The 25,570-nt window shown below is 39.8% G+C and overlaps 1 protein-coding gene and 1 long non-coding RNA gene across 2 annotated transcripts in view; one reads left to right on the forward strand and one right to left on the reverse strand.

Annotated features, from left to right (window-relative positions):
- The window catches only part of ADGRV1 (adhesion G protein-coupled receptor V1), a 549,332-nt gene that overhangs the window by 11,535 nt on the left and 512,227 nt on the right, over nt 1-25,570 (reverse strand). Inside the window, exon 88 of the mRNA XM_088838471.1 lies at nt 426-617. Within this exon, the coding sequence (XP_088694597.1) occupies nt 426-617 (192 nt within the window). The remainder of the gene's footprint in view (nt 1-425; nt 618-25,570) is intronic.
- LOC148777028 (uncharacterized) lies at nt 15,220-17,467 on the forward strand. The gene is made up of 3 exons (XR_016037958.1): nt 15,220-15,311; nt 15,954-16,103; nt 17,192-17,467. It is a non-coding gene; the product is annotated as an uncharacterized LOC148777028 (long non-coding RNA).

Here is a 25,570-nt window from a genome sequence, read left to right on the forward strand (position 1 = left end):
GTGAAGATATTTTCAGGAAGGAATGGTATTTAAAACACCATTTCTGAAGCAGATTTAGTCACTGCAAGGACAGAGGAGCCCGGCGGGCTGCAGTCCATGGGGTCGCAAAGAGTCGGACACAAATGAGTGACTACGCACAAAGGTCAAATTAGGAAGCTTCTGAAGAAAGAAATGACAAATTTTGTGCTGACTTTCCAGGACAAACCACTGGTGAGTAGAGCTCACAAAGCACAGAGGAAAAAGAATTAGATAACAGACATGATACCGCAGTAAGCACAGCAAATATCAGAGATCAGAGAACATCAGTAGGAAAAGGACCTGAAAGTTACATGGCACCATTTAACTTGTACTCTATAAAAGGGAAAGGTTGTGTATCAGAGAGACAGACAGACAGAAGGAGAAGGAGAAAGGGCAAGGGGAGGCACCTCCTCCATAGCACTGATAAGATTCTGGGTGGACTTGCTGATATCGCCCCCAGCAGCAGGCATTCCACTCCCGGGGGTGAAGAAGGCGGTGCTAGGTCCTGGGTGCCCATTCATTTCCACTGTGTAGCTGGCCTTCATAGGGCAGCACGTCTGGTTGTGTAGAATGAAATAAACCACAAAAACGTAAAGTCCCTGCAAAAGAAGAGAATACTAGCATGTTAAAGGGAAGCCTGCTACCGTAGCTAAAGAATAAACATGATTGCAAGCATGGCTGCCTTTCTACAAGTGTTCGCCAAATTCTCCCCAAAACTGGGAATGACAGAACGTGTCTGAAGCAGGAGGCTGTTGCAAATTTCTGAATGGCACAAAGGTTCTTCAATGTCATTTGAGAAACCCTCTCGCTAACAAGTCATTTTTTTCTTAGTTAAAACATCAGAACTCTGAAATCTAGCTCTACTAATATCTGAATACAGACCTGCAGAGAAATGTGTCTTTCTGATTCACTGTGTACAGTTTGTTTTACAGGGCAATCTCTTGCCTTTGAAAAAATTACTGTGTTTTTTTTCCCCACACCTATTGCACTCTCTTTTTCTATTTTTTTCTCAGCAAAATGATGAGTAATGCTCCAGCCACCTTAGAGACTGAGGCAAGGGCAGGACTAATTAAGCCTTCTGCTTTTGTTTATCTATCTCACCTACTTATCTCAGTTGGAAATAAAATCACTGCGTTGGGATTCTGTATGGATTGCTTAATATTTAGCATGCTCCTCAGTGAATATTACATGAGGACAACAAAGCTATCTCATGCCGTCTTAAACATCTGCTGGCCCTTTAAATTCTTTTGCAGTCTAGTCAAACTCCACAATTGCTCTGCTTCCGTCACAGGGAGCAACTCACATTTTGCAATTGTGTTCCAGACATTGCCTACACTGGCTTTCCTTCATGATTTCCACAAGGGGTCTACTGTATACTTCTAATCGTGCTTCTATAAAGCTTGGTAATTTTGACCTTTACACTCAGTCAATAAAATATGTTAAATTGTGCCTTTTGTGTCTATTAAATAATGATGTTTAAGTTTTGGAAGCAAATGAGAATCTCCTTAGTTACTAAAATTCTTATATTAATCCATAAAAATGAAAGTAAGACACACAGCCTGTTAAAGAAACAAAAGGAGTTAATGTCAAAACTTCATAAAACACAAGTAAGTATGGTCAGTTTTGAGGTCTGCATTCTCCCATGGCCTCTAATATTTCTGGCAGTGTAGAAGCAGGAAAGCAAACAATATTGTGGACTTAAGACTTGTACCTGCTGGAATAAATAGTAAAAAGTCTATTAGAAAATCCTCAAGGCACAAGAATTACAATTAACTTTTAATGGAAAATGAAATTAGAGGACAGTCTGAAAGGTAGGAATACTAGCATTTGATTTCTGTTGCCATTTCTGGAATATTGTTATAAATTAGGATTTTCTCCTCTTTGTACTGAAATAACCCCATCCTGAGTTGGCATTCAGTCTATATAATTAACAACTCTGTTTTGAAATCAGTGGTTTATCTGCTAAAATATTTTAAAATGCAATTACTCGAACCATAACACAAAATTAGTAACTGAAATATTAATTTCCTTTTGAATTGGGCTTGTTTTGGTTTTTTAGAAACAACATTAATATTCTAAATTACGTAGGGTAAGTGAATTAGTTTCACGTGCAAATGATGTCATGCACATTAGCAGAAACAAATCTTCCTGAAAACACACACGTCCAACATTTTTCTTGTACAAGTAATTTTTCACATGGGTATGACTTAACCATATTGGCCACAGCAATAGACAAAACAGGAAAAAAATTAAACTGTCAGCCTTGAAAACTGTGAGAATGTCACTGATTTATTTCAGGATTTCTCTAAGTGTGACTAAGTGATGGGGTAAAAGCTAGATTGGAAAAAAAAAAAGTCCCAAAAGTTCATCTCCAAGGACCCATTTGTTAAAACAGCACATTCTCTCTTGTTTGTTTTTATATCAAGCCTTTTGCGCTTCAGAGAAGGAACTATCTGCTGAAAATAACTTGCATGTGAAAACTGCATATGCTGGTTTTTTTTTTTTTCTTAAAAGTGTATTTACATATACAGTAAATACTCTGAACCTTTTAGATGTGTATCAGGAAATATAAACACTGTTAAAATGGAAAGAAAAAGAATGTTTAAATGCAGATTGTATGACATTTGCCTGTGTCCAGTCCAGGCTGGACAAATATAGAAAAAGGACTTCCATTATCTAAAGTACTCAGCTGTGGAGGTTTCTGACCTCAGAGTAAAAACAAGTCCCTATTTCAAAAGCTGAATGTTAAATCTCAGGTTCTCCTATGAATGCGTGTGCGTGCGCGTGCACGCGCGTGCGTGCATGTGTGCGTGCACTCAGCCGCTCAGTCATGTCTGACTCTTTGGGACCCCATGGACTGCAGCCTGCCAGGCTCCTCTGTCCATAGAATTCTCCAGGCAAGAACACTGGAGTGGGTTGCCATTTCCTACCCCAGGGGATCTTCCCGACCCAGGGACTGAACCCGCGTCTCCTGCATTTCCTGCATTGGCAGCAGATTCCTCACCCCTGTGCTGTAAGGTGTTCTGTAAAAGAATTTTATGGGAGCATCTAGAATCTCAGTGACTCAATCCCATGTGCTGACCACCCTATGTGCACTGCCAGTCAGTGAGATGCAAGGATAGAACATCTGGCTCCTACTCCAAGTTGCTAACAAAGACAGCATCCTACCAAATAATAGGTTAACTGTTTCTGAGGCAGGATATATGTAATTCATCTGTCCTTCCTAGTCTTTATTTAGTGAAAGCTTACAGAGAAGGAGATTCTTTCTGTGTATTGCTATTTTGATTATTTTACTGGATTTCCTACTACAATGATGAAAAAATGCTTTCAAAAAATCTTTAGTTGGATTACATCTGGATTGGCCAGCTCTGAGTTTATTTTGATGCAGGAATTTAAACTTATTAGCTGTGCTCAGTGAGACACAAAGGAGACCATATGACCTGAAGCAGCAGTCCCCAACCTTTCTGGCACCAGGGACCAGTTTTGTGGAAGACAATTCTTCCACAGACTGGGGCCAGGGGGATGATCTGGGGATGATTCAAGTGAATTACACTTATTGTGCATTCATTCCTATTATTATTACATCAGCTCCACCTTTGATCATTAGGCATTAGATCCTGAAGGTTAGGGACCCCTGCTCTAAAGGAGTTAATAAATACTCTTAACATCATCAGGGAGCAAATAAGGACAGGAGATTTTAGCTGCTTATCTCGGTAATTTATGTTGGTTCCACACGAGATGGGAAAGAATCAACACTGCCATTTAATAAATTCACCCAAGAAGCAGCGGCAGAGGAGAAGTGGGGAAACAGGAAGTTGACTAGGCTGCTTGTCTCTGAAGGAAGTGAAGTCTCAGGGTTTCATACTGATTCAGAGACCTCATCTAAGTGTCCCCTCTGAGGACTAAGATGCAGCCCTCAGCTAAGAACAGCTAAGCTTTTTAAAACGTGTAAAAAGATCTCAGAGGAGGGCTTCCCTGGTGGCTCAGTGGTAAAGAAAAGGCAGGAGACACGGGTTCGATCCCTGATCCAGGAAGATCCCACATGTTGCTGCCCCAGGGTGCAGAGCACCTAAGTCTGTGCGCCGCGACTACTGAGAGTGCTCCAGAGCCCGGGAGACACAACTACTGAAGCCCTAGTAACACCAGGTATCAAGCCGTAACTAAAGGCACGCTGTCTTAGACAGCAGTCCTTTCTGTCTCTGCTTTTCTCATCCCATAATTTCCTCAGGTTACAAGAAAAGTGGTTAGACGGCCAAGAGGCAAGTGAAAAGATGCTCAACACTGCTCATTATTGGAGAAATGCAAGTCAAACCTACAACGAGGTACCACCTAACACCGGCCACAATGCCATCATCAAAAAATCTATAACCAATAATCGCTAGAGAGTGTGTGGAGAAAAGGGAACCCTCTTACACTGTTGGTGAGAATGTAAATTGTTAAGACCAGTATGGAGTTTGCTTAAAAAACTAAACATAGAACTGCCATACGGCCCAGGAATCCACTACTGGGCGTGTACCCTGAGAACACCATAACTCAAAACAGACACATGTATCCCAGTCTTCACTGTAGCACTATTTACAACAGCCAGGACATGAAAGCAGCCTAGATGTCCATTGACAGATGAAAGGTAAAGAAGATGTGATACATATATACAATGGAATATTACTCAGCCATAAAAAGGAACGAAATCGAGTCAGTTGAAGTGACGTGGATGAAACTAGAGCCTGTCATACAGAGTGAAGTAAGTAAGAAAGAGAAAAACAAATGTTGTATATTCACACATATGTACGGAATCTAGAAAAATGGTACTGATGAGCCTATTTGCAGGGCAGGAATGGAGGTACAGACATAGGGAACAGACTTTCGGACACAGCGTGCTGGGGAAGGAGAGGGTGGGATGAATTGAGACAGTAATATTGACATATACATACTGCAATGAGTAAAATATTACTAGATAGCGGGAACTGCTGTGTATAGCACAGGGAGCTCAGCTCTGAGGATCAAAGGGGAGAGTATGTATGTATATATATGACTGATTCACGATGTTATACAGCAGAAACTAACACAACATTGTAAAGCAATGGTATTCCAATAAAAAAAAAGAAAATCAAATATAGTAAATGAACCAACCCACTGAACAGCTGCCCAAGCTCATACCTTTAATTTTATTTGCCTCGAAATAACGTGACACATAAGTTCATTATTTTGTCTGCGTCCTGAATGCTGTCCTGCACACACAGCCAGTTGAAGCGAGTGTGATGAACCCCATGCTACGTCCTCCTCCTTTGAGCATGGCCACACCCACACGGCAAGAGCTCTCAGCAATCCTGAGCTAAATGTGCCCCACATCCTGACATATTGATTCCACGTGGCCTCTATTTCTAATATTTATTGTAGTCTAATATTTATTTTAATTTCTGGCAAAAAGCTATTATATATGATACAAATATACCAGTGACGGTACCTAGCAAGCCATTAAAACACAAAGAATGGAATCAGTCTACATATTAAAAAGCAGGGCTTTTCTGGTGGCTCAGATGGTAAAGAGACAATATTAAATTATTGTTATTATCATATTAAAATTATCATCAATATTAAATTATTGTTTATATTAATTTTATAATATAAAACATTATTTTATATTAAAATGTAAATTTTATAAAATATGTTTTATATTAAAATATAAATTTAATTTTTTATTTATATGAATTTAAATTTTATATACAGCACTTAAATATTTGAGGAATAAAAAGCTGGACACCTATAAACAATGAAAGACTGGACTTACACCACAGATCTCACGGATGCCATGAGAGTTGATGAACAACTGAGCTATCAGTAGCTGGAACTGATTATGGATGAGGCATATCGTGACTCAGAGAATTTGAAAATACAGGAAGAGGTTTGGCTAATATAAAATTCCAGTGGATTAAGATGAAAAAAAGACCGATTAAAGGAATAAAAGAAGCTAATCGGTAAGAAAAATACTCAAGAATTGTTCATTACTATCCGTGAAACAGGGAATTCAATGAATGTAACTGAAGATGAATGAAAATATATAATATTAACACAGGAAAAGGTTCCTGGAAAAAAACCAAAAACTTAATCCACAGATTGAAAGTATTAACTATAATACCATGTACCAGGGAAATTTTGATACAGATTCCTTGATACCACATCACAGCCTTACTAGGTGTTAAACTTTAAGAGATTCCAAAAGAAAACAAGCCAGTCTGTTAATAAATGGTAAATTTTAGGCTGCCTTCAGACCTCTTTACATCAACTTTTAGTGTTAAAAGATAATGGAGCAATATTTATTTAGTTCTGTGAGAGAAAGAATATTATATTCAGAATATAATATTCAAGAAATTATGTTTGAATGTTATCAAATGTTTGAAATTATCAAACATAAAGACAATGCTGGGAATGAAGCATTCATAAATTTTCTTGGGTAAAAAACTTAAAAACCAAACTACATGATAATAAAATATAATAAAGAGAGGAACTGTCCATACCAATGAAAAAACAGAATTCAGTAATGATGATGGCAAAAGGATCATGTAAAAGGTACTACCATCTATGCATTTAGATACTTGAATAATCTTAAAATTATGAGAATTATATTTATAGATTCAAATGTAAATGTTAAGCCTAGACAATGTAAAACATATACTATTAACCCCATATATATATCTATACGAACCCCTAATGTTCAGAAGAGTGAAATGGGAGGAGACCTGAGTGTTGATAGTTTTATCATCTTTCACAGTATGTAGTCAAGTTGATACTATAAAATTGAAATACCTAGGTTATAAAAACCAGTGATTCTAATCCTTTACTGTATTTATAATTTCTTGACTTAAAAGAGACCTTTTATCTTTCTTGTGATGATTAGAATATATTTTGTGGTATAGAAGCATTTTTTGATATTTAACAATTATTTCTCTTCCATTTTAGCTTTTCTCAAGACAAATTCAAATAAACTGAAATTAAATTTTATATATTATAGGAACTATAATATGGTCACATATTTAAAACATTTATAAGTAGGCATCCAATCACATTTAGTATGTCTAGAAAGATATCTGAAATTATGTTCAGACATGAACATCATATTTTTAAGTGTGATTTTTACTTTAAGATAGTCAACAGTCTGCGACAAAATGACATATATATATATATGTGTATATAAAGTAGGAGCAGTTTGTTAAATAAACCCTTATATGTAGTGACTTACTTGCTCTTTCCAGTGTTTCCATTAATTTTCACAGAATTAGATTTCTCTCCCATCATTTCCCTTTCCCTTCAGTCTGTATAACTTCTTTTCAGCATTTCCTGATGCTCAGCTCTTTTGGAGATAAATTCTTTCAGCTTTTGCCTGAAAGTATTTTTACTGTACCTTCCTATTAGAGGGATATTGTCACTGGATATAGATTTGTAGGTTAACGGGTTTTGTTTTTTTTTGTTTGTTTGTTACAGGACTTTAAAGGGGTCATTCCATTGTCTTCTGGTTTCCAGTTTCTGTTGAGAATAGTATTAACTTCTATAATGATTTTCCTGAATACAGTGTTCCCTTCACTTCCCCAAGCTGCCCCCATGATCTGCTATTCAGAGATTCCGGCTTTTAATTTTCATTCGTGACAGAGAGTAGGATGGGGTAGGGACGGGCAGGTGTTGGTTCTAGCCCTCTAATTTTCTCACTATAGTTGGGTAATTTGGTAGTTGCTCAATAAAAATTTGCTTTGGGTCAGTCTCCGTGTCTCACATTACATGTGCCAAGGCTCTCTCATGGGAGAATGAACACCCACTGATGGCTGGTCTCGGCTCTTCTGGGTCTGTGCCCCTCTGGTGGTGGGCTTGCTTGGCACTGAACCTCCAGGTGACTTCCTGGCTGTGTCTGGCTTCTCTGCTGGGCCTGAGTTTGCATATTGCTGCTGCTTTTTCTTGTGACTGCTTCTCCTTAAAGGGCTTCACAGCTTCTGCTTTTGCTCTCCCCTTGGCAGACACCCCTGTGAAGTCTCCGTGATTTCTTGCTTCTGGCGTCACACAGAGCTGCTGACCTACTGCTGTTTTGTATCATCAAGTGACTTAGCAGCGGAGACACTGGATTTTGTACCAACGACAGAACTGAAAACACCAATACTGTATGCATCTGTACATTTTCTTCAGTTGTGAGAAAACTAGGAATTTCATCTTTCATTGATTCACATTTTTTTTCAGCAGCTCTTTTTCGCAATTTAACTTGCTTTTGTTAATGTTCTTATTTTCAATAAGATTCTTCAATCTAATGTGTGCATTAATTATACAGAGGAAAGGAAAATAAGTGACTCATCTTGATGGCCACTGGCTCTCAGTGCAATTGAAACATTTAGAACGCTTTGGGAACAATTATCACCCAAACACTCCTAAAAATATTTGGATGGGATCAGTAATTACCTAGTGTTCACCATGGGTTATGTCAAGTTCTTCTAAAATTCCTTACTAATTTAAGAGCCACTATTCAGAACAAAAAGAGTCAATGGAAGTTCATTTAGCTTAGTCTGCTGGCTTCAGAGATGTCTGTGACTAAAATATCTGGGTAGCAAGTCTTCATTTTCAGGGCTGAGGCTTAGACTGATGTCTATTCTAAATTATGTAAATCCTAGGAGCAATAATTCTGTTTTTTTTTTAAACCAGAAATATCCATATTATAGAAAAGATACCTTTTGTTTTATACAACTAAAGTTTCTATCTGCAATTTAAGAAACTTCTTCTCTGTGTGTTACTTCTGGGCAGGAGAGACATTTGGTCAGTCTTTTTTGAGATGGATACTCATGAATCAAAAGACAATTATTCGGTTATGCCTCAGCAATTTCATCTCCAGATGGCATGGTCCCCGTCCTTCGGTTTTTCCTCTTGAAACTTGTCCTACAGGACTTTATCACAGAGACTCTCAATGTTCTTTATGCTTCTGTTAAGTTTCAAGGCATGGCATGCTAATCAGTTGTGATACTACTTATCAGGAGCCAGACTATTTCTGACAAGATAGAAGGAACTGAAAATTAAAGTTGTTTTTTTCTGTAAAGTTACAACACAAACCCCTGACCCCACCAACACCCTGCTTTGAGAGTTCCCAGATAAGAACATGTTCAGAAGTACATACTGAGTTGGGTGATAGGACTGAGAACAGACAAAGCTGAAAGTGATCATAAGAATACTGAGATGGAACTAAAGAGTGGAGGAGAGGTTTGGAATCTGAGGGTAATTTTTAAAGGTTTTAATAGAAAGTGGAGAAGAGATTCGAGTTGGATTAAGCTTTGAATTTGAAAAATAGCTTTAACTGAAATTACAAAAATTGCCAAACTGTGCCATGACTATTTAAACATTGTTATATTTATAAGAACTTTAAAACATAGTTTGAAATCGTTTTTGGTTTACTTTGAGAAATCTCTGCCATAGGAACTGGAAATACTCAGCATCTGTAGACTAAAATACTATCATTATTATTAATAATAATAACAATGACAATAATAAAATAGTTAAAGTGAGTTGTTTCCTTGTCTCTGGGGTGGTTTTTCTATGCAGAACAGATTATGCAAAAGTTTACTATTATTAATAGTCTTGTCTAACAGTAAAGTCTGTAGCGAGTCCAGCAAAATTGACCCATCTGTACACTTATAGCAAATCACACACATGGCAAATCACCAAGACGAACACTTTAAATGTCTTACAATTTTATTTGTCAATTATACCTAAACAAAGCTGAAAAAAGCCTATAATAATGAATAGGACAAATCACTGATACATCTAACAATATGAATGAATCTCAAAATCAGCATGCTGGGTAAAAAAGTCAGTCATAAAGAAGTGCCCACTGTTTGATTCTATTTATACAAAATTCTAGAAACCACAAATTACTATACAGTGACAGAAAGCAGATCAGTGGCTCCCTGGCTATCGGAGCAAAAGGAAGGATGGTCTGCAGAGCCGCCTGGGGAATCTTTGGGGGGAGATGGAAGTGTTCTCTGTCTTGACTGTTGTTTCACAAGTGTGAAACCACCTGATTTTTTAAAGGCTGAAGAACAAAATAGGGTTTTGAATTAGCTGTTTTAATAAAGTAAACACTAATCTTTTAAACCAAGGGGTCAGCAAACTTTTCCTGAAGGCAGTCACCCAGTAAATTTTTAGACTTAGGAGGGCATATGGGCTCTGTCATTAAACTATACCGAAATTTGTTTCATACAATTTTCCCAGGTCATAAAATATTATTCTCCTTTCTATTTTTCCTAACATTTATAAATGAAAAAGCCATCCTTAACACTATGAGAGGACTTCCCTGGTGGCACAGTGGATAAGAATTTCCTGCCAATGCAGGGGATACGAATTCAACCCTGATCTGAGGAGATTCCACATGCCATGGAACAATTAAGCCTGTGTGCCACACTACTGAGCCAGCCCTGGAGCCCGGAAGCTGAACTACTGAAGCCTGAACGTTCTAGAGCCTGTGCTCCACAACAAGAGGAGCCACTGTAATGAGAAGCCCGAGCACCGCAATGAAGAAAAAAAATCCCTATTTGCCACAGTTCTGACCAACCTAGACAGCATATTACAAAGCAGAGACATTACTTTGCCAACAAAGGTCTGTCTAGTCAAAGCTATGGTTTTTCTAGTAGTCATGTATGGATGTGAGAGTTGGACTATAAAGAAAGCAGAGTGCCAAAAAACTGATGCTTTTGCACTGTGGTGTGGGAGAAGACTCTTGAGAGTCCCTTAGACAGCAAGGAGATCCGACCAGTTCATCCTAAAGGAGATCAGTTCTGAATATTAATTGAAAGGACTGATGCTGAAGCTGAAACTCCAATACTTTGGCCACCTGATGTGAAGAGCTGACTCATCTGAAAAGACGCTGATGCTGGGAAAGAATGAAGGTGGGAGGAGAAGGGGACGACAGAGGATGAGATGGTTGGATGGTATCACCGACTCAATGGGCATGAGTTTGGGTAAGCTCCGGGAGCTGGTGATGGACAGGGAGGCCTGGTGAGCTGCAGTCCCTGGGGTGAAAAGAGTCGGACACAACTGAGCGATTGAACTGAACTGAGAGAAAGCCCATGCAGCAATGGACACCTAGAGCAGCCAAAAATTAAAAACAAACAAAAAACACGGTAAGAACTTTTCAACACAGTTTTTGGTCAGAATCCTTTAAATTGCCTTTTCAACAGTCATCGAAAATTTAGCATTCAGGTATTTGTTAACAACTCTATGGATTCATTTTAATCGTTTGGACAGTGATAGGTGACCAAAGAACAGGGTTGATGATGACGAAAAGGGAAAATTGACTTAGAGTCCATAAAAGTAAGAGAATAGAAGGGATCATTCTGCTGTGGAAACTAAGTGAAATATCATCCACGTTGATGTGAAAATAAGTACGATCATTGTAAGTACTAGACAGGAGGTCAGGAAGAAGTTAGAGACAAAGTCAGAGACTTCAGTGCAGAAATAACTATGCACTGTTAAAAGCTGAAGCCATTATGGGTGTATGATTTTTTTTAAGGAAGACACTGAATGTAGAGGAAAAGGCTGAGTGCTCAGGGCATGAACAGGAAGAATCACTTAAGTAAACAGGAACTACAGACTGGTCAGGCAGGTCAGATGAGCGGCCAGCCACAACTGACTACACTGGGGACCCCAAGTCAAGACTCAGCTCCAGGAGGGTGAGGGGTCCACATCACTATAAACAGATGTGAAGAAGACATGAAAAGAGCCACTTGTTCACTGCAGATGCAACCGTGATCTGGGAAAAACACAAGCAGACCATTCCCTATCCTAAGAGGACTTGTCCCTTGACAGCACTATATATCATACATTTCAGTCTATTGTCATCCCATCCAGAGAGCAGGAAGAAGAGATTTAAATACCTAATATACAGAGTTGTCAAGAAAAAGGGTACCCTGCGGTTAGGGAATGATCTGACTTATGACATGAGATCAGCCAGTTTGATAACTACATGCTGACACTGGATGGGAGTTTTCTTCCCTCTACTTCACCCACTTCATTCATTATTATTCTCATTCAGAGCAGAAGACTGCAGAGCACAGAGTTTAATACCTTTAAACTATGAACTTCATGTGTTCCATCTGAAGATACTGAATGAATGTTGACAATTTCACATTTGCTACACTGGCTGTCTCTTCCTGCCAATTTTACGTCACCTCTGATACAGAGGTCCCTTTGGGAGATGCCCAATTTTTGTACTTTTGACTTATCCCTGTCCCACAGGTTACTGAAGGCAGCCAGCCAGCCAATGACTCATAACTGTTGGGCTTCTACATCTTTTATGTTGCTTTTGAAAGGAAAAAAAAAATCTAGTAAGCTTTGAAGAAATTATGCATTTCATCATAACACGGTTAGTCAAATATCAAAGATGATCTAAATGGCCTTGTTTTAGAAATATTTTTGCATGAGTCAATTCCAAAATAAGGACACAGTCCATGTAGACTTTTATAGAAATGTGGAACTCAACATCTTTGATCCACTCTACTGGAAACAGGTATAAATTTTGCACTAAGGAGACAGAAAGAGATTTATCACAATTGGCAAGACTGGCAAATTCTGAGATATCTCACCAGCAGATAAAAACTCGAGTTACTACACTTCTGGGAATCTTTACATTTACAGATTTGAGATAACACAGCATGGAACCAGAAATCAATAATTCCAGATATTAAGAACCAAAGCTGAAACTCCAATACTTTGGCCACCTCATGCGACTAGTTGACTCACTGGAAAAGACTGATGCTGGGAAAGGTTGGGGGCGGGAGGAGAAGGGGACGACGGAGAATGAGATGGCTGGATGGCATCACCGACTCTGTGGACATGAGTTTGAGTGAACTCCGGGAGTTGGTGACGGACAGGGAGGCCTGGCGTGCTGTGATTCATGGGGTCGCGGAGAGTCGGACACGACTGAGTGACTGAACTGGACTGAACATATTGTTGGTGTTATTGTTATTCTGTTCGTAAGCTGTGTCTGACTGTTTGTGATCCCATGTACTATAGCCTGCCTGGCTCCTCTGTCCATGGGATTTTCCAGGCAAGAATACTGGAGTGGGTTGCCATTTCCTTCTCCAGGGGATCTTCCTGGACCAGGGATTGAACTCAAGTCTTCTGCATTGGCACTGAGCCACCAGGGAAGCCCATACTATATATTATCAAAATATTGTTACTATTTTCAAATACTCTTTTCTGATGTTTACTTAGCTACTTAGTAGGGAGAAATTATTTTGTACCTTTTTGGTGCAATTTTCTAGAAACAAGGATACTAAGATATCTCCAGTAATGCTCTATAGAAAAGCTAATTTACTAACAAACCTCTAAAATGTATGGATATTTTAATTTTAAAGAGCAATAATTTAAAGCAGCCCATTCATTGTTTTTTTTTTTTTATTGTTAATATTTATTGCAGAAGGGGGAAAAGGAAATAAAATACAAAGAAGCCACACCTCATCCCCAAATCTTAACACTCAGAAATCACCACTCTATCTTGGATATAAACTTTCTTAAAACTACAATTTCTAGAGAGGGTTTATTTTTCCCCAACCCGTTAATTATGTAAGGACATGTTTCCATATGTAAGCATTTTGTTGCGAAAAAGAGCTGAAGGTTGGATTTACAGTTGGGCAATAGCGGAAGAAACATTAGATCTTGGTTTGCCTGGGACAGCCCTGGTTTGTTAGAAATTCTTGGTTTTGCCTGTTGTCTCAGCATTTTTATCAACATCACCCCCCCCCCCACCCCTTTCGTTAGGGCTCAAGAAGGATCCGGGCTTCCCTGGTGGCTCAGTGACAAAGAATCTGCCTCCAGTGTGAGAGATCCCAGTTTGATACCTAGGTCAGGAAGATCTCCTGGAGAAGGGAATGGCAACCCACTCCAGTATTCTTGCTTGCAGAATCCCATGGACAGAGGAACTTGGTGGGCTCCATACAGTCCGTGGGGTCACAAAGAGTCGGATACAACTGAGCGACTAACACACGCAAGAAGGATCCAGCACTGAGGAATAAATCCTGATTGAATCAGCAGAGCAATTGAGCGTATCTTAAATCTTAATAAAAATCCAGATTCTAACCAGCCCTCTTTATGTAAGGATGGTCTGCAGTTTAAATTCTCTCCTAACCATCTTTGATTCATCCATTAAGTTCACATTTAATAGCTGAATGCCCACCAAGAAGTGCACTTAGGTTCCGTGTAGGCAGTTGACAGACAGGCTTGAGTACTTTCTCCAGCATTTCATGCCCAGTTTTGTGGTTCAATGCTTGGAGCTCCACCAGGAGTTCCTCTGCTTCCTAAATCTCAAAACGTTGCCCGAAGGGGAAATAAGTGAAGTGAAAGATGGGTCCAGTGATTGGCTTTACCTAAATTAGGACAGTCTTACAAATATTTTTACCTTTTTTCAACAAAATAAGGTTGTATGCTATTCTTTGAAAAGTTTGAGTGTCTAGTACATGGAAAATTCTGTGAGTCCTAAAATAATATAAAAGATGGGGTATCTATTTCAAAGATCTTACCCTAGAGTGAAAAATATGAGGCACCTAAATAAAATTAAGTCTTGTGGCTTAAAGTACCTCCTAAGATGCGGGTCCACACTCACCAAATCTTTCACAACAGAAATTTTCAACCCTGCAATAGTTGGTACGTTTCACATATGGGCATATATTATCTCTTGCAATGAAAGTCAAAGGAAAGAAAAAGATTAAATTTCACATGTTGATTCCATAGTCAGAATTTCAGAACATGATTATATATATTATACTGGTAGTAACATATAAATTTTCTAGTTGGTGCCTCTTTGAATAACCATATCATCAAGTCAATTAATTATTTTCCTTTTCTTTTTTTAAAGAACACTTTAAATAGAGCATTTCTTTTCCTTAGACCAAAACAGATATAAAAATCAGCAAAATGGGTATTATATTGCTTTATATTTGGAGCCTAAGAACACTTAAAAACCAGAGATATTGCTTTGTTGACAAAGGTCTGTCTAGTCAAAGCTATGGTTTTTCCAGTAGTCTTGTATAGATGTGAGCGTTGGGCCATAAAGAAAGCTGGGCGCTGAAGAACTGATGCTTTTGAACTGTGGTGTTGGAGAAGACGCTTGAGAGTCCCTTGAACTGCAAGGAGATGCAACCAGTCCATTCTAAAGGATATCGGCCCTGAGTATTTATTGAAAGGATTGGTGTTGAAGCTGAAACTCCAATACTTTGGCCACCTGATGCGAAGAACTAACTCATTGGAAAAGACCCTGATGCTGGAAAAAATTGAAGGTAGGAGGAGAAGGGGATGACAGAGGATGAGATGGTTGGATGGCATCACTGACTCAATGGACATGAGTTTGAGTGAACTCCGGGAGTAGTTGATAGACAGGGAAGCCTGGTGTGCTGCAGTCCATGGGGTCACAGAGTCAGAAACGACTGACCGACTGAGCTGAAGAACACTATTTATTATCTTCTGTTCTTTTAGGAACTGCTCAATTCTTAAGATTGAAAATTTAACAAAAAATCTAAATAAGGATTCCATTCTATCCCTAAACTTAATTTTCTTGACTGGCTATAACCATTCTCTTGTAGAGAATGAACTTTACAGTCATATATCTCGGAACTGAACATGCAACTGGTAGTATAATAAGTACATACTAATGAATATAGTTAGTATGATAAAGTGCTTTGCTACTTGCTAAATACTGTTATATTGAGCTATATTTATAAGCAGCTCAGTTGCTTCATCTATAAAATGGGAACCAACACTTGTTACCTCAATAGATTACAAGGCTCTGATAAGACAAATGCAAGGTGCTTTTGCAAACTGTAAATGTGCTTCATAAATACAAGGAGATACTGTTTTTATGCTAAAAGGGTTTGCAGAAAGCTAGGCTCATCCTTAACCTGGTTGCTTCTTTCTTTGCACAGCACATTCCTACCAGTTGAGGTAGCCTGCCACAAAGCCGTGTTCCGAGAAATAATGTAACACTATGAAGCCAAGCAGGATCTTGGTGGTTGAATATTTACCATGGCTAAGAACCACTTCTTTCCCAGAACTGGTAAAGAACACAAACCAAGGTGCTGTTCTGCCTTAGTGTGATTACAAACACAAGCTTTAACCATTTTTCTTAAGACCTGGGCATCAGTTTTTTGGTTTTGTTTTTTTTTACTGATACGGTTTATTCTGCATTGAGTCATTTCACAAAAGGGGGGTGTCCCTGTTTCAGTGGTTCCCAGCACCTTCAGAAGATAGAACACAACTTGTAACTTGGCTAATTAATAAAGCCTTTAGTGGTTTGCTCCTGAATGTCACCACTCCCTGCCTCAGACTCCACGCTCCAGGCAAAATGAACCACCAGGCACTTTCAGCTCCTCCAAATGAGCTGTGCTTTTTCTCAGGTTTGCCCTGTGGACTTGCTGTTCCTCCTCCCCTAGGCTGGCTGGCTCTTCGCTTTAAGTATAAGCTTCCTCCAGGGCACTGAGATGTTTCTGCAGCTACCCTTCCAACTTCATCCTGGGTTAGGTAACCCAACACCCTGTCCCTGCGCCCTAGACGCCCCCTCTAATAGCATTTATTCTGCTCTGTGCTCACGGCCACTTTTCTAGTTGGTGTCCTACATTACGCTGCAGATGGTAAACTTCTCAAAATCAAGACAACTAGATTTCTTCACTGCCATAAGCCCAGCACAGCGTCCTGTGAAGACCAAGTTCTTTATAAATATTTGTTGAGTGGATGGAGGAATATATAAAGTTTTCCCCAAATCTGTATCATCTGGGGCCTTGAAAAATTAGGGCAAGAAGAATCAGGATCCCACTATGAACAGCACTGATGTCTTAAGAGCTTACTCTTAACTAAGAAATGGGTATAGCTGTACCATCTGTGCTATTTTCATAAATACACCTTACCAGAAATTCTAGAAGACAAATTGGGGTGCTCTTTGGCAGCTGCTCCCGTGACTCAGATCCCAAGTAAGTAAGGGTAGGAGGGAATGTAATCACAATTTTTAATAGGTTATTAAGTTGCAACAAAAACCACCTATAGTGGGAGGGGATGAAATGCTTGTTATGGGAAAGGCAATAAAAACTGAACCCTTTGTGTACATGTTTAAAGCCCTTGGGTGTATATGTGAAAGCATGATACATTTTTACTATTCTATTGGTTTCAGTTCAGTTCAGTTGCTCAGTCGTGTCCGACTCTTTGCGACCCCATGGACTGCAGCACGCCAGGCCTCCCTGTGCATCACCAACTCCCGGAGTCCACCCAAACTCATGTCCACCGAGTTAGTGATGCCATCCAGCCGTCTCATCCTCTGTCATCCCCTTCTCCTGCCCCCAATCCTATTGGTTTAAACCCAATCCTATTGGTTTAAAACATTTTAAGTATATGAAGCAATAGCTATGTCTAAGAAGAAAATTTGCTAAAATTAAGGAATAAACTCCAAACACCAAATTTTGTACGTTTGCAAATCTTTCAATGCAGAAAGTAGTTTGTTCTTTGACTGTAATTTCTCCATCAAATCAGAATGGGAGTCTTTCTGGGTAGAGTATTCTTGGTTGTAGATTCTTCCCTTCCATCACTTTAAATATATCATGCTATTCCCTTCTGGCTTGAAGAGTTTCTGTTGAAAAATCAGCTGATGGCCTGATGAGAGGTCCCTTGTATGTTATTTGTCATTTTTCCCTTGCTGCTATCAGGGTTTTATCTTTGTCATTAATTTTTGTCAGTTTGATTACTATGTGTCGTGGTGTGTTCCTCCTTAGGTTTATCCTGCCTGGGACTATGCACTTCCTGGATTTGGTTGACTATTTCCTTTCCCATGGAAGGGAAGTTTTTAGCTATTATTTCTTTGAATATTTTCTCAGTTCCTTTCTCTCTCTCTTCTCCTTCTGGGACCCCTATAATGTGAATGTTGGTGCATTGAATGTTGTCCCAGGGGTCTCTTAGGCTGTCTTCATTTTTTTCCCCATCTTTTTTCTATATTCTGTTTTGCAGCAGTGAGTTCCACCATTCTGTCTTCCAACTTAGCCGTTCTTCTGCCTCAGGTATTCTGCTCTTCACTCCTTCTAGTGTACTGTTCATCTGTTTCTTTGTTCTTTAGTTCTTCTAGGCCTTTGGTAAACATTTCTTGCCTCTTCTCCTTTCTTTTTCTGAGATCCTGGGTCATCTTCACTATCATTATTTTGAATTCTTTTTTTTCTGGAAGGTTGCCTACCTCCACTTCATTTAGTTGTTTTTCTGAGGTTTTATCTTGTCCCTTCATCTGGGACATAACCCTCTGCCTTTTCATCTTGATTAACTTTCTGTGATGCGGTTTTCTTTCTGCCTGCAGGATTTTAGTTCTTCTTGCTTCTTCTGTCTGCCCTCTGGTGGATAAGGCTAAGAGGCTTGTGTAAGCTTGCTGATGGGAGGGATTGGTGGTGGGAAAAAACTGGGTCTTGCTCTGGTGGGCAGGGCCAGGCTCAGTAAAACTTTAACTCAATTGTTGGCTGATGGGTGAGGCTGTGCTCCTTCTCTGTTAATTGCTTGGCCTGAGGCAACCCAGCCCCGGAGTCTATATGCTCTATGGTAGGGCTCATGGTGACCTCCAAGAGGGCTCACACCAAGGGGGGCAGCTCCCAGGACTTCTGCTGCCAATGTCCCCATCTCTTCAGTGAGCCACTGCCGATCTAGGAGGGAGACCCTCCAGCGCTAGCAAGTAGGTCTTGTTCAGTCTCACTGCTCCTTTCCCTTGGGTCCTGGTGCGTGCAAGATTTTGTTTGTGCTTTCTGAGTCTCTGTTTCTCCCAGTCCTGTTAAAGTCCTGTAATCAAATCTCGCTGGTCTTCAAAGTCAGATTCCCTGGGGATTCCTAGTCCTTTTGCCGGATCCCCAGACTGGGAAGACTGACATGGGACTCAGAACTTTCACAGCAGTGGGAGAACTTCTTTGGTATTATTGTTTCCCAGTTTGTGGGCTGCCTATCTGGCAGTTACAGGATTTGATTTTATCAAGATCGCGTCCCTCCTTCTGTCTCATTGCGGCTTTTCCTTTGTCTTTGGATGTGGGGTATCTTTCTGTGGTAGGTTCCAGCATCCTCCTGTTGGTGGCTGTTCAACAACTTCTTACAATTTTGGTGTTCTCACCAAAGGAGATGAGTGCATATCCTTCTACTCTGCCAGTCTGTACCTTGACTTTAAATTTTACCACCCTTCTATTCTAACCTAGCCTGTAATTTTCAGAACAGATGAATATGTGGGGAATTCCCTGGTGGTCCAGTGGTTAGGACTTAGAGATTTCACTGCAGTGGGCCCAGGTTCAATCCCTGATTGGGGAACTAAGATCTCACAAGCCATGTGGCATGGCCAAAAAAAAATCTTATAAACAAATGGAAATGTGTGATTTATAAGACAAAGAAATGAAACCTCAAATTCTCTGAAAAAAATAATCTAAAAAATATTAGAGAAAACTCTCAGTTTGTATAAGGAAATGTTTGCACAGTTACTTAAAAAAATCTAGAAATAATTATTTACATGTTATTGGTGAAAAATAGTGAATTTGTGTATTCTATCACATGGTAAAAGGATGACTGAGATCCTTTGTTTCATTTGTCAATAATAACAAAATCTGGACCCCAAGAAACATCAGACCATTCATAACATGTTACATGGGGTAAACAGATTGCTTTATGCTTGCCTATTTTTTTTCCCCCTTAGGAATTTTGGACACATATCTCTGTAGGGTACATATTATTTCCTCGTTCCTACATAGTTTTTGCACAGATGTGAAATACTAGTGAATCCATTCATAGCAAGTGAAGATAGAATTCACAGGAAGGGAACAGCTATTGGTGGTCTTTTCCACTTTATTAAATCTTCAATATAGAAGGCTGAAGCAGTGGCTTTCTGAGCATTTATCTTTTGTTTTTACAAAAGTGGTAGCTACATTTTAAGGAATGGAGCAAGGACCTTCCTGGTGCTGCAAGCAGAGTTACTGCCTATGATACTGTGATTTATATTAAGAAATATATATTCGGTCTTCACTCCCATCCTGGCACAGAGTTCTTAAAACTCTTGGAGACTTGTTTAGTGAGGAAAGGAATAATAGTAAAGGTATTTGTTAGGTAAATGAGGTGACCTTTGGAAAGCACCAGGATGGGGCTGAGATAACAGTGGCGCCACTTTCGGTCCCACCTCCTGACCTCCAGGGAGGGGAGAGAAGCTGGTGGTTGAATCAATTGCTAATGACCAGTGATTTCAACAACCATGCCTATGTAGTGAAGTTTCCATGAAAACCCAGAAGGACCTGGTTGGGAGACTTTCTAGGTTGGCGAACACACTGAGATTCAAGGAGAGTGACAGATCTGGAGGAGGGGTGGACCTTCTCCCTCTTTCCCATACCTTGCTCTTTCATCTCTTCCATCTGGCTACCCCTGATATCCTTTTATAATAAACCAATAATCTTGGAAGTAAATGCATCTTTGAGTTTTGCTCTAGTCAATTAATTGAACTGAGGAGGGGGTCTTGGGAATCCCGGATTTGTAGTCAGTTAGAAGAACAGGTAACAAACTGGGCTTGCAACTGACATCTGAGGTTGGAGGCAGGTGCTGAGATGGGCAGTCTTATACGATTGAACATTTAACCTGAGGAATCTCATGTAATCTCCAGATAGTGTCAGAACTGCGGTAGGATATCCAGCTGGTGTCCTGAGAATTGCTAGTTGGTGGTAAGTGGAAAACACTATCCCCCACCCCACACACACACACTGGAATCTGGCCTCAGAAGACTAAACTGACAAGAAGTATGTGTCTTTAATAAGCTGTATGGCGGAGCTGACCTCTGCACAAAAACCTGATAAAATAAGTGCTGGATTAAAAACATACTTACTTACTATAGTAGCAAATCAGACAAGGTTAGTGGGATTCCCTGAAGTGTGAAAACAAGAATCAGCTCACAAAAGAGGAAAGGCAATTTCTACCTCACTGCATTTCTGTATTAGGAGCTTTTCAAACACTGTCATTAAAATCTTTGAACAACTCTATGAAGCCTTCCTTCAGAGGGATTCGGGAATCTCTTCAAGTACACAGTTTTCCTTAGTAGGCTCAGAAACCTAGGTGTGAAGTGGCTGGAAGCAGAACAGTTTGTGCTTCCCTTACCTTGGAGCAGTGGAATAATTGGAGGTGATGGTAAAGTCCAGGTGGCACCAGGTGGGCTGGAGAGCACCACAAGCTGCCTAGGACGGATCAGCTACACACACTGAGGTCCCCAGGAGGAGGACCACGTTGGATGATGTTTCTCTCTCCTCCTCCCCATCCCCAATCCAATCCATTACTAAATCCAGTCAATTTTACCTCCAAAATATTTCTTGAACTTTGGACTTCTTTCCAAATCCATTGCTCATATGCTAGCCAAAGTTGCCACAATTTCACACCTTCGTCATGGCAAGAAACTCCATATCAGCCTGCCCCTACTCTCTTCCCCTCCTGTCCTACAATAATTAATTCTCCATAATACGAAGTGTCACTTCACTCCTTACCACCGTTTAAGGCTTACTACTATTTTTTAAGACCCCACACCACTCAGCTTGCACTCTTCAAATTCAGCTATCCTGGTCTGATTCCAAGGCCTTTGCATGGTCATTTTTTCAAGGGCTTCCCTTGTAGCTCAGTTGGTGAAGAATCTGTCTACAGTGCAGGAGACCTGGGTTTGATTCCTGGGTTGGGAAGATCCCCTGGAGAAGGAAACAGCAACCCACTCCAGTATTCTTGCCTTGAGAATCCCATGGACAGAGGAGCCTGGCAGGCTACAGTCCATGGGGTCACAAGAGTTGGACACGACTTAGTGACTAAACTAACCATGAATGTATGTCATAAGGTATGAAGGCCAGGCACAACTCTAAGAGACGCTTCCTTACACTGCTGCTCCCTCTAGAAAACTTCCAAAATGCATAATTCCTTCTTGGCTTACTGGTACCACTTACACCAACATCTGACCTCTCTTCCTCAGGAATCCCCCAAATTTAGATAACTTTCTTCTGTTTATGCTTTTTTTTTAAATAGCACCCTGCAGTATTTTATGTAGAACTTATCCAATTTTTAACAAGGTCTGTGTTATTGTCTTATTAAAATATGCCTCCCACAGTAGCAGCAGCCTCTGTGATTTTTCACATTCGGTTTGGGACCATTTCTGTCGTGCTCAGAACCTGACGCAGTGACCTACATAATAAATATCTCTGAGTGAATGAATGATGGGGGAGGGTTCCTAAAATATGACTTGGAAATGTGCGACTTTTGAAGGTAACAAGAAGACTCAAATTTATCAGAAACTCTAGAGAAGCTTTTAATTAAAGACACTGATCTACAATGTAGTTAAAATAAATTTAGCAGCTTCTTCAATGAAGACAAAACATTTGGAAAACCAATGACAAAGGATCTTTTAGGTAGTCAGAGAGAGACAAGAATCTGTCAGCTATTCTCCATCATTAACCAGTGACCCAGGCACTTTATTTCTTGATGTCCTCTTCCATCTTTAAATTTAGAAATTTATTGGTCCCTCCAAACCAAAGTGGAGACAAGGTGCTTCATCAGATGATTTCAGCTTAATGGAAATATCACTTTTGAGTATTTTTTTCCAGCTTAATTTATAGTCACTAAAGAATCTGAACCATCTCTTGGTCCAACTACTGACTATTCATTTCACTCTAAAATCAGGGAGACAGCAGGGGCTGTGAAAAGTACACAAATCTACCCAGGAGACCTGGATTCTAGTCCCAGCTCTGTGACTACATAGTGCTGAAAACCTAGGGTCCCAGTTCCTCATGTGCAAAATCAAGGTGTGCTGTAGACTGGATTTTATATGAATTTTTCTAGAATTAAAGTTTGATTTTTTTTCTATAGTTGCAGAACATAACATAGTTGCAGATATTCTGTATTCTCTTAAAACCTATCACAAAGAAGGTTAACTCTACAAATTTACTTTCTGTAGACAAGTGGTCTATTTCCCAGCCACACACAAATCTCCCTGTAAATTAACACATCATGAATACTTAATAATGAATTAGCTTTCTGGAGCTTTGTTAAGTGTGAGTTTTTGAGCCTGCAAAGTTAAGTATCAAACTTTGATCTATGGTGCCCCCAAAGATAAAAGCAGTTTCTATAATACATTCAACAGAGAAGGGCATGACAACCCACTCCAGTATTCTTACCTGGAGAATCCCATGGACAGAGGAGCCTGGCAGGCTATAGTCCATAGGGTCGCAAAGAATCAGACATGACTCAAGTGACTTGAGCACAATATATTCAATAGTTGAGAAAAAGCAAATAGTTCCACCTCCTACACATCATAAAGATACTACTGAATCCAACCACAGCAAGTGATGACAGAATTCACAGGAAGGGAAGAATTAAACCTTCCTTCTAAAGTGCTTTCTCATTTAGCCTGACTCATGGCCTGCATAAGTGAGAGTGGTAACAGGGGAAAATTAAGAAATAGATCTTTCATAGTAATTTTTGTTCTTCTTGTTACAGAGAGCTGAATTTTATGTGTCAGAGAAGACAGAACATCTCTAGTAAATGTTAACTGTATTTGTTTATAAATAAAGGAGATGAATTTTAGGGTTAGTTCCAACTCATAAATTAAATAGCAAAACATTCTATACATACATACATCTGTCCAAATAATTGGGATCTTAAAACACCCACAACAGTCTGCATCAATTTTCTTAGTCCAGAGAAAATTACGGAGAAGGAAATGGCAAGCCACTCCAGTACTATTGCCTAGAAAATCCCATGGATGGAGGAGCCTGGTAGGCTGCAGTCCGTGGGGTCGCTGAGAGTCGGACACGACTTAGTGATTTCACTTTCACTTTTCACTTTCACACACTGGAGAAGGAAATGGCAACCCACTCCAGTGTTCTTGCCTGGAGAATGCCAGGGACAGGGGAGCCTGGTGGGCTTCCGTCTATGGGGTCACACAGAGTCGGACACGACTGAAGTGACTTAGCAGTAGCAGCAGAGAAAATTAAATATTTTAAACTCAGGCTTTTTCTATTTTAGGCTGATTACTGTTTTTCTTCATCTATACTATAACTTTTGGTTTTCATTACAGAAGTCTCATTTTATTTTTCTAACATTAAAGAATCCTTGCCTCCTTGTTTTTATAATAATTCTCTAGGAACTGAAACAGAAATTTTATTTCCCAATAAATCCTCTCATATTTGCCCAAAGTTGATTATTCAGTCCTGGGAACACAGGATAGACCATTCAGACATCAGTGGGATCCTTATCAATCCACTTCAAGAATAGCAGAGTGGATCTCCCTGTCTTTACTAGCTTTTTCCCCAGTGTGTGTATATATGTGTGTGTGGGGGGGAGGGGAGTGTAGAGAGTCATTTAAATTTAGGATACACCAGTATAAGTCAACACGTTGGAAAGGTACAGTACATCTTTCATTATTCTTAGCATTCATTCAAGTATTCATTCATTCATGGATCCAATCATTTATTCAATATTTACTGGGCATAGGCATTGTTAAGAGTTTGGAACAAAGAGATAAAACACGTAACACTTATTTTCAAGTCGCCACCAGGTGAGTGAGAGAAAAACAAAAGTAAATGATATTATAGCAGATGAATCAAGAAAATAATCATATTGCAGGAACTCAAAGGAAAGACATCAAAAAGTGGTTGGGGGTAAGAAGAGAAGATCCCTTGTAAGCGTTGACTTCTAAGTGAGTTTTTAAAAACAACTAGGAAGCCACGTGGCAGGCAGGAGGAAGCAGGAAAGGGCAGCACAAGAAGGTACCTGAGAGGACCAGACATGTCCGTGCTCTAACAACCCACTGGTTCCTGGAGAAGGGCAGTGCCGCTTCAGATATCAGACTGAATTGACTCTTCAGGCAACACATTATTTTTACTCTACAACTAAAGGGAATCACAGATGGTTACTAAATAGACCTTACTGTTCCCAATGAGAACCTCAAAAACCCCCAAATGACTCCTATTGATTGTTCAAAATTGTAGTACCAAGAAGTGTGATTAGATTTTACATTCTTGGGTTGGTAAAAAAGTTTGCTTGTGGTTTTCCCACAAGATGTCACAGGAAAATCCACACCAAACTTCTTGGCCAACCCAAAACGTTGTAGACTGCTGCTTTAGGGGGTGGGCTGAGGAACTCTGAACACTTTAAAGCTAATGCACTTCCAGTGAGTGCAAGAATCAGAGTGACTTTAGTGAAGTGAAGTGAAAGTCGCTCAGTCGTGTCCGACTTTTTGTGACCCCATGGACTATACAGTCCATGGAATTCGCCAGGCCAGAATACTAGAGTGGGTAGCCTATCCCTTCTCCAGGGGATCTTCCCAACCCAGGGATCGAACCCAGGTCTCCTGCATTGCAGGTGGATTCTTTACCAGCTGAGCCAAAAGGGAAGCCCCTTAAAGAGTGACTTTAAGAAAGGCTTCATAAAGTTGTCCAGGTGGTGAATCAACAGCAAGACAGTCTGCTGATTTTGAAAACAATCCAAATTTGTATTAAGAAAATGGAAAAAAACTTGAAACGGTTCAGGCAAGGGCTGG

Source organism: Moschus berezovskii, chromosome 8 (assembly GCF_049115385.1).
Source record: "Moschus berezovskii isolate FMDL1 chromosome 8, NW_MosBer_1.0, whole genome shotgun sequence".
NCBI classification, from domain to species: domain Eukaryota; kingdom Metazoa; phylum Chordata; class Mammalia; order Artiodactyla; family Moschidae; genus Moschus; species Moschus berezovskii.